This window comes from Acomys russatus, chromosome 32 (genome assembly GCF_903995435.1).
Source record: "Acomys russatus chromosome 32, mAcoRus1.1, whole genome shotgun sequence".
Lineage (NCBI taxonomy): Eukaryota > Metazoa > Chordata > Mammalia > Rodentia > Muridae > Acomys > Acomys russatus.
Window position 1 is genome coordinate 13,846,374 of NC_067168.1, and position 10,734 is coordinate 13,857,107.

The 10,734-nt window shown below is 46.6% G+C and overlaps 1 protein-coding gene across 1 annotated transcript; it reads left to right on the forward strand.

Annotated features, from left to right (window-relative positions):
- Positions 1 to 8,325: 8,325 nt before the first annotated feature.
- Tpbg (trophoblast glycoprotein) lies at positions 8,326 to 9,838 on the forward strand. Its single transcript, XM_051140548.1, has one exon. It carries the CDS (start codon positions 8,485 to 8,487, stop codon positions 9,763 to 9,765), a length of 1,281 nt encoding a protein of 426 aa, XP_050996505.1. The 5' UTR covers positions 8,326 to 8,484; the 3' UTR covers positions 9,766 to 9,838.
- Positions 9,839 to 10,734: the final 896 nt, after the last annotated feature.

Here is a 10,734-nt window from a genome sequence, read left to right on the forward strand (position 1 = left end):
CACAGCTGGCTTGATTGGCAGTTCAAACCGGATCTGTACATCTCCCTCCTATGTTTGCTGCACTCTTCCTCACGCAGCATCCTGAACTGAGTCCTCCAACTCTTTTGAGCAAGCTCTTACTAATACTTTAAAGTGCCACTCAGGCATCAAGACCTAGTGAATCCTGCTATCAGACTCACTCTGTCCTGAGCTTTGCACCAGCCATTCTGACTTTTAGTCTGTACTCTTGCATGACTGAGTTAACAAGGATTAAAAAAAAATAATAATAATAATCCTAAGGACCATAGGAGAGGCAGGCAAAAGGTAAGGTCTTAAAGAAAGTATTGAACTAGTTCTGAGTGATTGTGATGGCTTTTAGATGATCTGTGCATATGATATAACTGTTTTCATTCGCTTTCCACTATTTTCTCATCCATGAAGAAGCACCAATTACTAACTTATTAATTCACTAGAGTCTGTCACATCTTTTTAGCCTGTTCTTTAATATGTATTAACATTTCAATGAACTTGAAAACATCTTTATTATATTTTTTAATAGCCTCACCTCTACTTTTTACTTTCTTATGAGATAAAATCTCTCTTTTTTGACCCATTCTCCAGCTTATATTTTACTTAAATCAGGTTGCCTCAAAAAGGAGACTACATTAATTTTTCCTAAAATGATTTGAAATCAGCTCACAAGAATGCTTATTTTATTTTATTTTTTGTTTTGTTCTTTTGTTTTTTTTTATTTTTTATTTTATTTTATTTTTTTTAATTAATTTATTCTTGTTACATCTCAATGTTTATCCCATCCCTTGTATCCTCCCATTCCTTGCCCCCCCCCCCAATTTTCCCATTATTCCCCTCCCCTATGACTGTTCCTGAGGGGGATTACCTCCCCCTGTATATTCTCATAGGGTATCAAGTCTCTTCTTGGCTACCTGCTGTCCTTCCTCTGAGTGCCACCAGGTCTCCCCCTCCAGGGGACATGGTCAAATGTGAGGCACCAGAATACGTGAGAAAGTCATATCACACTCTCCACTCAACTGTGGAGAATATTCTGACCATTGGCTAGATCTGGGAAGGGGTTTAAAGTTTACCTCCTGTATTGTCCTTGGCTGGTGCCTTAGTTTGAGCGGGACCCCTGGGCCCAAATCTGCCTATCATATTGTTCTACTTGTAGGTTTCTAGGACCCTCTGTATCCTTTTATTTTGCTATTCTCCCATGCGTCTCTCATTTAGAGTCCCAATAGGATGCCTTCCCCTCTGTCCCAGTTTCCTGGTAAGTGAAGGCTTTCGTGGGACATAGGAGTATCAAATGGCTGAGAAACACTTAAAGAAATGCTCAACCTCCTTAGTCATCAGGGAAATGCAAATCAAAACAACTCTGAGATTCCATCTTACACCCATCAGAATGGCTAAGATCAAAAACTCAAGCGACACCACATGCTGGCGAGGATGTGGGGAGAGAGAAACACTCCTCCATTGCTGGTGGGAATGCAAACTAGTACAGCCACTTTGGAAATCTATCTGGTGCTATCTCAGAAAAATGGAAATAGGGCTTCCTCAAGACCCAGCTATTCCACTCCTTGGAATATACCCAGAAGATGCTCCAGCACACAACAAGAAAATTTGCTCAACCATGTTCATAGCAGCCTTATTCATAATAGCCAGAACATGGAAACAGCCTAAGTGTCCCTCAATAGAAGAGTGGATAAAGAAACTGTGGTACATATACACTATGGAATACTACTCAGCTATTAAAAACAAGGAATTCCTGAAATTTGTGGATAAATGGATTGAGCTAGAAATGATCATAATGAGTGAGTTAACCCAGAAGCAGAAAGAATCAAATGATATATACTCACTTATATCTGCATACAAGAATGCTTATTTTAATTGTGAATATTTTTTTTTAATTTAAGACTTCACGTAAGTATGTTTTGCCTGCAAATATGCCTGTGAATTACATGTGTGCAGTGCCCTCGGAGGCCAGAAGAGGGTGTTGGATTCCCTTGGGACTAGAGTTAAAGTTGGTTGTGAGCTGCAATGTGGGTGCTAGGGACTGAACCCGAGTCCTCTGGAAGTGCAGCCAGTGCTCTTAATCACTGAGACATCCCTCCATCTTCCATGAACAACAACAACAAATCAGGCTTCCACCCTCTCTTGCTCTTCTTTCTTTGCTTCTTGTAGTGCAAGTGGTCTTTACTGTTTTATATTTTAGTCAATGGTTCTGGAACAGATTTGCTTGGTATTCAACCCTTGACTTTGCTAGACAGTTCTCAAACTAGAGAGCATTCTCTTTCCCAAATTTCTTTGCTAATTTTAGGCAAAGACCAAAAGCAACTAGTTGTAAAGAATCTTGCTGTTTGTTCATGTTGAACCTACTGGCTTCTCTCTACTAATTACCACTTAAGGTTGTCAGTATCCTGTCTGTCTCTTTCTTTATCTCTTTTTTTCTTTATTTCTTAAATTGTCAGTATTATTTCCTTTCTTTCTTTCTTTCCTTCTTTCTTTCTTTCTTTCTTTCTTTCTTTCTTTCTTTCTTTTGTTCTTTCTTTCTTAAATTCCCTGTAGTCCCAAGATTTAGTATCAATATTTCTGCAATATCTTTTTTAGTGACTTTCCTTTTGGTCATTAGAAAAAAATGATTACTGTGAAAATACTCTGCTACAGAAATGTTAGTGTAAGGCTATTTCACTGGAGGCTACAGCATGACCTTTGGAAATATATTAAATTGACTTTGTAAGGGCATTGAGATTTTTTTTTCTTGCACCCCATCCCCTTTTGAAGATGTGCTCAGAAACCCTCTGTCCTGGTTCAAAGCATGTAAATAGCATTATGCACAAAAATTTTTCAAGCTGTCAAGAATAAAGTAAGTATGATAATTTAGTATAATTAAATGCCTAAGACAATCAAAATAGAACTGATCCTGGTAAGTTTTTCTCCTTTGGAGGAAACTTCTTTTAAAGTAGTTATCCATGTTGCAATCATACCATTGAAAAATCTGCAGTGTAAGCCATGCATGGTGGGACATGCCTGCAATCAGGCACTTGGGAGGCAGAGGCAGGAGGATAAGGCCAGCCTGGTTTACACAGGGTTTCTGGCCAACCAGGGCTTCACAGTAAGACTTTGTCTCTAAAAGCCCAAACCAAAGTTGTGGCATAGTAGTCCACAATGTGCAATATTTTACAGTTTTAAGGAAGATATCTTACAGGCAAGATGGGCAGATGGCCCACTTGGTAAAGTGATTGGCTTTCAAGCACACAGATCACTTTGCCTGTGAGAATAAAGGGCTTGTAATCCGCACACACTGGAGGTACAGAGATTACTGTACTTTGTTGGCCTGCCAGCCCAGCCTACTTGGTCATCTCCAGGCCATGAAGAAACTATGCGATGAGCAACACTCAAGTCTGTTCTCTAACCTCCACATGTATGCTCACACCCATGTGAATAGCTATCTGCACACACATGCACCCCTACAAAAATATGTGTGTGCATAAAATATATTTTAAAAGAAGAAAGATTGTAAATAATGCATATAGTATACACACAAATGATCCTATTCGTAGAAAAAATAGAATCAAAATATGCACTAAGTGGGGAGCTGGAGAGATGGTTCAGTGAAGTCCTTGCAGTGCATTATGGGTAATACTGCCAAGTTTCCAGGACCCAGAGTCACCCATGAGATAAGCCTTGGGGCACAGCTGTAAAGTTTGCTCTGGATTTGGTTAAGTCAGGTGTTCAGACACGCCTTAACTGTGGATGGCACCATTCCATGTGTTGAGGTCCTGGAGAAAAAAAAAGTGGGAAAGTGAACAGAATAGAACATTTATGGCTCTCTGCATCCTGATTGGGAGCGCATTTTGATCACCTGCCTTATGCTCCTGCTGCCAAGATCCCCGCCCCCCTCACCCCCCACCTGGCTGCACAGTTGGACTGTTAGAGCATTTTATCACAGCAACAGGAAAAGTAAGTAAGAGGCATTGGGTATGAGGTCACTGCTGTGATAAACTAGCTCCCTTGGTCCTCAGGACTTTGGGACTGATCTGCAAGAGGAATGTCTAAGAGTTTGAAACTTGGGCGGTAGACAGGCCCTCACATACTGCAAGCATAGCTTACTGGTCCATTCTGGTAGAAACGTAGAAGACAGCATGCTTAAAGAAGCAGAGACAGTAGAGGTTTAGTTCTGAGGCCTTCCAAAGGGAAGAGGCTGTCAAGGCATTTCTTGTTACATTTTGTCAAAGGCTGTGGTGAAATTCTGCATGTGCCCTAGGAACTTGTTTCGTGATAAACTAAACAGTCACAAACCAATCTCTTTGACCGAGAAAATGTCAAGACAGCACGTCCTCAGGCTGTGGTATGGTTGTTTTTCAGTTATTTTATTCGCGTCTACAGCGAGAGCGAGTGAGCCAGAAGATTGACTCTCAGATGAAACTCGGGCTTTAGAACTTCAAACACAGCTGGGATTTAAAAAGAAAAGAAAAGAAAAGAAAAGAATATACAGACTTTTGAAGCTGGGCCAAACCCATTTTGTGTCACAGGATAGCCAAGAGGCCTCGGAGCTGAGCAGAAGATGGTTCTGGCTTACAAGGAATGTGGTTGGGCGTCAATTGGTAAAGGGTGGAGGTGTGATGGTTAATATTACCTACCAACTGGACAGGCTCCAGATGCACTTAGGAAAAGAGCCTCTTCTGTACATGCCTGTGTGGGGTTACCTGGATTAGGCTGACTAGAGCGGGAAGACCCAACTGGGCGGTGAGCAACACCACGGCGTCGATTGATAAACTGAAATTAAAGTTCACTCTGTGTCCTGTACTTTCATTTCTTAAATGGTCCGGTTTATGGTGACCTTTGTTTTTTCTTCCTTTCTTTCTTCCTTTCTTCTCTCACCCTGCATTGCTATTGCTAACGTGCTTCATAATAACAAGAAGGAGGATCATTAGGGAGAGAACAAGAGCTGCAGCCGACTTGGCCAAGTGCATCTCAGTTCTCACGGAAATCCTTTGAGGTGAATGTGTGGCTCTGTTTTACAGACGGAGTACAGGAAATATACAGAGGCTGCACGGCATGCACATGTTGCAGCTGTACATGACTGTCTCTGGTCCTAACTGGGTGCTAAGTGCAGGGGAAATGTCGAAGGTCAGGCAGGTGTGCCAGCTTCATTCAAGTCTGCCAGACCCTTTAACACAGTCACCTATGAACTTCACATGGGAGAACCATGGAAATGGATTACAAAACAAAAACCTCATGTTTTTAAGTAAGTTTGTAAAAAAAAAAATTTTTTTTTTCGTTGGGGAGGGTGTTGGATGCATTCATGGCCATCCTTGACTGCAGGTTGAATATATTCTAAGATTGGGACTTTGCACACAGGTCTCTTCATCTAGGCTAGAGGTGAAATGCGAAAAGGCGAGAAGCACACAGACCCATCCTGGTTCTGTCTCCGCCTTCCACTTGACAATGCTCTGTATGCTCGCGCCAGCTTTCTCCTCCTCCGTAAAACCGGAGTGAGAAGATTTGTCCTGGTTGTGATGCTCAGGGTAAACCAGGCGATTGAAAGTGGCATGACTAGGCAAGTAGACATATACAGTTGATGCTAGGTCATATTAGATCAAAGCCATAGATTAGGGTTTGTTTGTTTGTTTGTTTTGAAAACCGAACAGAAAGGACACAGGACAATGGTCCTGATGTTGCTGCATCTTGCCTCTAAGGTGCTTTGAGGATCAGGTGAGAATATGTGTTGCTTTCTAAATTCTAAAGCCCCAGAGGACCAGAGCACTTGCTCTTTTGACAGAATCAGATTTAAGACCATGCCAGAGGATCAGAGCCAATCCTCCCATGTCATTTACTTTGCTACAAAAACTAGGCAGTAAAAATTTGCCTTATTCGGTGTACAGTCTCTAGCTTTAGCACAAGTATGGGTTTATATAACCATCTCCACCATACATACGACTTGAGCTTCTGAGTCCGTTCTCTCCCTCCAAAGCTTTTCACATTTATATTGCAAAAACACTTTTAGAAATAAGCGAAAGGGATTTAGATAAATGTGCTGAAGATGCAAATTAATGAAACTGTCTTTTTGTACAAATCTCTGCAGCCTCCAGGCTCTGCAGTTTTCACCCCCGCCCCCTCCTCTGGGCCATTTTGGCTTGTGGTGTGTGTGGACTATCTTTCCACAGAAGGAGTCAGCCGTAGACTCAGAATTAGCCTGCCACAGTATGATGCATGTTTCAGAAACAATCACCAGCATCGTTAATTTGATCCCTTTTATTATACTGGGCCTTTGTTTCTCCAGCCTTGTTTCTCCTGTCATTTTCTGTCTAAAATGAACAAGCCTGAAATAACCCACACCTTTCACATTAGGGAAAATTATTTGGGGAAAATAAGATAAAGAGTTTTTGAGAGAGCAATGACAGGGTGTTCAGAATTCCAAATCTCCCAGATTTGATGACATTGGTCCTATAAGCAAGCATTCCAGTGCGTTCCCTAATCCATCATCCGACGCCCGCCAGCGCTCCCTGGGAGACAGACTTTGGGACAAACTTCTTTCCCAGGTCAACCCGCCCACCTCCCGCCCCAAGCGCTCTCTGCAGAAGTGACTTGTGCTGACACAACGCACTGCATCTGGTGGAGGGAGCTTTCCGGGTGACTCACGTCGTTGCTATTTGCCTTTGTTTCTGGGGTGTTTTAGAAGCCCTTTTCTTCCCTCTGGTTTTAATTTTGCAAGGAGGAGAAAAAAAAAACCCCACCCATATTGAGTCAAGAATGACTTTCCTTTCCACTAGCCCTCCCCCACTTTCAAGTTACACTCTCTTTACAAGTTTCATAACTACCCAAGACGTGCGGGGGTGGCGCAGGTAGAAGACATTAACTAACTACCCTTCAGCCTGAAGTTGCCAGCGTAACGCGAGCCACTCTTGGTTCAGAGAGGAGACTTTCTGAATCTCCCTCCCTCACTACCCCGGCGTTTGCGGCGGCGGATGTAACGTGTATAGCTCGGTCCTTTCTACTGCTGCTCTGGGTTGATGTGGGTCACACTTAAATCCATCTCAACACTGCCAGCTATGCCCGAAGCAGCGTGAATTCCAAGAGATCGACCAGCGGTTTTGTTTCTGTCCGAGGTAAATACGCTATGCAAAATACGGAGCCACCAAAGGATGCCGGGGAGGGGGAACAGAAAGGGAATCCCTCACCTTTCCCCGGCGCGCAGCTCCTGTATCTCTGCCTGGAGGAGGCGCGCAGCCCAGGTCCCCCTTGTCTCCCTCCTTAAATCCCCCACCTGGAGCAGCTGGGGTGGGTTGCGGGGCCGCAATCTCTCCGGCGGCCCGGGCCCTCCCCCGACCCCCGGCTTGGTTTTTCCCAGCCGTGGAGGTTGGGCCAGGGGCTGGGGTGCGAGGAGAGTCCGCGCCCGCTGCGGGAGTCAGGAAGGCGCGGGGATTCGGGTGGCCCACGGAGTTGACTTTGGAGGCGCGGGCCGCGGAGGTGAGCGGTGGGGACCTAGCGGCCAGGTCAGGAATCTGAAGGCGAGACTAGGGTTCCTGCCCATACTGGGTCGTAAGTGGAGCTAGGATTCTGGTTACCACCCCGCCCACCGTCCCCCGGCCGCTTTGTTCGCGGGTTCCTTTCCTTTTTCTGGAGATGCTTGAACCCCCTTAGGATCCGAGGGATGGAGGGCCACCAACTGGGGAGTCTGGATTGGGCGACAGCTGTATGAATCTGCTGCCTCTTTCCCCCACTAAGCTAAGAAGGTGTTTAAAAAAAAAAAAAAGAGCTCGAAAGAGTCGGGTAACCCGAAACTTCGCTTTCATCCCAACCTGGGCGGGGAGGAGCGGCGGGGGCGGGGACCCCGGAAGGCAGGTGGTCGGCGGGGGCGGTGGGAGCCGAGAACTGGAGACTAGAGAAGTTTGCTCGCAGGACACAGCGGGCTCTGTTGAAGTTCAAGGCAAGAGAGAAGTGCGATCTGGGTAGGAGCAAAGCAGGAGGTACAGACGGTGTGGGCCCGGAAGAGGCAGGCTTAACGCTTGGGAGTGGGGACCGCGTCCCTTTTTTTTTTTTTTTTTTGAGTGAGTGGGAAGAAAGGGCGCACGCGGAGGCTTGGACCCGGTGGGTAGTGTAGGGGTAATTTGGCTCATACTTGGGGCGCCGCGGCCATCACTCTTCTCTCCCGCTTGTCCTAGGTCGCTCATTTGATCCTGCCCTGCAAGAGGCGCCAACAAAAGAGTCGAGGAGGTGCCACCCCAGCGGCGGCGGGAGGAGGAGCGCCAAGGCCGGTGTCCCGACCCGCTGTGCGTACTCGCTGGAGGGAAGGGCGGGGAGCCTCTCCGGGAAGGGGGACGCCCGGTGGCCCAGGGTAAGCCAAGTTCCAGCTTTGGCGTCCCCTCTTTGGCTCCCACGCGAGGAAAGTTTGCAGCCGACTCTTGCGGCTGGCTCGCGCCCTCCGGGCCCAGCTGGACGAGTCTTTGGAGCGGGAGCCGTCCCAGCTCCGGGGAACCGTGAGCTGCGATGCCTGGGGCGGGCTCCCGGGGCCCCGCCGCCGGGGACGGGCGGCTGCGGTTGGCAAGGCTGGCGCTGGTGCTTCTGGGGTGGATCTCCGCGTCGGCGCCCAGCTCTTCGGTACCTTCGTCTTCCACCTCCTCTACAGCCTTCCTGGCCTCGGGGTCTGCGCAGCCTCCCCCGGCCGAGCGATGCCCAGCGGCGTGTGAGTGCTCCGAGGCGGCGCGCACGGTTAAGTGCGTGAACCGCAACCTGCTGGAGGTGCCGGCGGACCTGCCGCCCTACGTGCGTAACCTTTTCCTCACTGGCAACCAAATGACCGTGCTCCCGGCTGGCGCCTTCGCCCGCCAGCCTCCGCTCGCAGAATTGGCGACTCTCAACCTCAGCGGCAACCACCTGAAGGAGGTGTGTGCAGGTGCCTTTGAGCATCTGCCCGGCCTGCGCCAGCTCGACCTCAGCCACAACCCTCTCACCAACCTCAGCGCCTTCGCCTTTGTGGGCAGCAATGCCAGCATCTCGTCCCCCAGCCCCCTGGTGGAGCTGATCCTCAACCACATTGTGCCCCCGGAAGATCAGCGGCAGAACGGGAGCTTCGAGGGCATGGTGGCCTTTGAGGGCATGGTGGCAGCTGCCCTGCGCTCAGGTCTTGCGCTGCAAGGGCTGAGTCGCCTGGAGCTGGCCAGCAATCACTTCCTCTACCTGCCTCGGGACTTACTGGCCCAACTGCCCAATCTAAGGCACCTGGACCTTCGGAATAACTCCCTTGTGAGCCTGACCTATGCGTCCTTCCGAAACCTGACACACCTCGAAAGCCTCCACTTGGAGGACAATGCCCTCAAAGTCCTTCACAACAACACCTTAGCTGAGTGGCAAGGCCTGGCTCATGTCAGGGTGTTCCTAGACAACAATCCCTGGGTTTGCGACTGCTACATGGCTGACATGGTGGCTTGGCTTAAGGAGACAGAGGTGGTGCCTGATAAAGCCAGGCTCACTTGTGCATTTCCGGAAAAAATGAGGAATCGTGGCCTCTTGGACCTCAGTAGCTCAGACCTGGACTGTGACGCTATCCTTCCCCCATCCCTGCAGACTTCCTATGTCTTCCTAGGTATTGTCTTAGCTCTGATAGGCGCTATTTTCCTCCTCGTTTTGTATTTGAACCGTAAAGGCATAAAAAAATGGATGCATAACATCAGAGATGCCTGCAGGGATCACATGGAAGGGTATCATTACAGATATGAAATCAATGCAGACCCCAGATTAACAAATCTGAGTTCCAACTCGGATGTCTGAGAAACAGGACTGGTCAAGAACAACTCTGCATGAGGTGTAGACTTTAAGTTTTTTGTTTGTTTGTTTTTTGTTTCTTGTTTGTTGTTGTTGTTGTTTTTTTCTCTCCTTTACTAGGCTTGCTCCACTTCCGACCTCTGCCATAGCCAATCATTGACTTTGCAAGCAGTGAAGGGACTTTGCTTCCTTGTTATGTAAAGTTCTTGGTGTGTTCTGTTAATGTGGGAACATGGACACGTGTGCATACAACGTTTACTTATCCTTTCCTTTTCGGCGCTCCTCGATGCCTGCGGAGGGAAGTTGCAGCATGGACACAAGTTCTTTCTCAGTTCAGCTCAAGGTGCAGCGTTCAACTGAAGCTGGCTTTTTTCTTTCTTTTCCTTTTTTCTTTCTTTTTTTTTTCTTTTTTTGAGAAAAGTCTTTTACTCATCCATATGAGTTTCATCCTCACTTACCTAAATTATGGAGAAAAAAATAATTGCATCCCCAAATGCCTGCAGATCATAGCAAGCTCTTACATAGGACTTTTTAGTGCACAGGAGCACCTGCATCCAAGAGCATGCTTACATTTTACTGTTCTGCATATTTAAAAAAAAAAGAGTTGCAACTTCAGATAACTTCTTTGACACACTAAATTACTTTTTGACTGCAGTTGATAGGAAACTGTCCTGAGGGGTTTTGTGTTTTGTTTTTTTATAAACTGCCTTGAGATCCAACAGACTGGATTGTTTAAAAGAAATCAATAAAGAGTCTTAAAAGAAGCATGGTGTGTCAAGTTTGGTATTTTGAAAGAGGATTAAAGGCAGTGATATTGAACGATCTTGCTTTATTAGCAGAGCCGAGAAGCAAACTGGAGCAGTGTCTTGATATAAATAGACTGGAGAGAGTTCTGGAATGGTGGATTCTTCTAGAGCTTAAATAGAATCAAAATATTTATAGGGCCAAAGTATCAGAGGTCCTCAAATTAATGGT

Excerpts from the sequence above, each read along its gene's own strand:
- Tpbg (XM_051140548.1), top strand. The coding sequence starts at position 8,485 with ATGCCTGGGGCGGGCTCCCGGGGCCCCGCCGCCGGGGACGGGCGGCTG.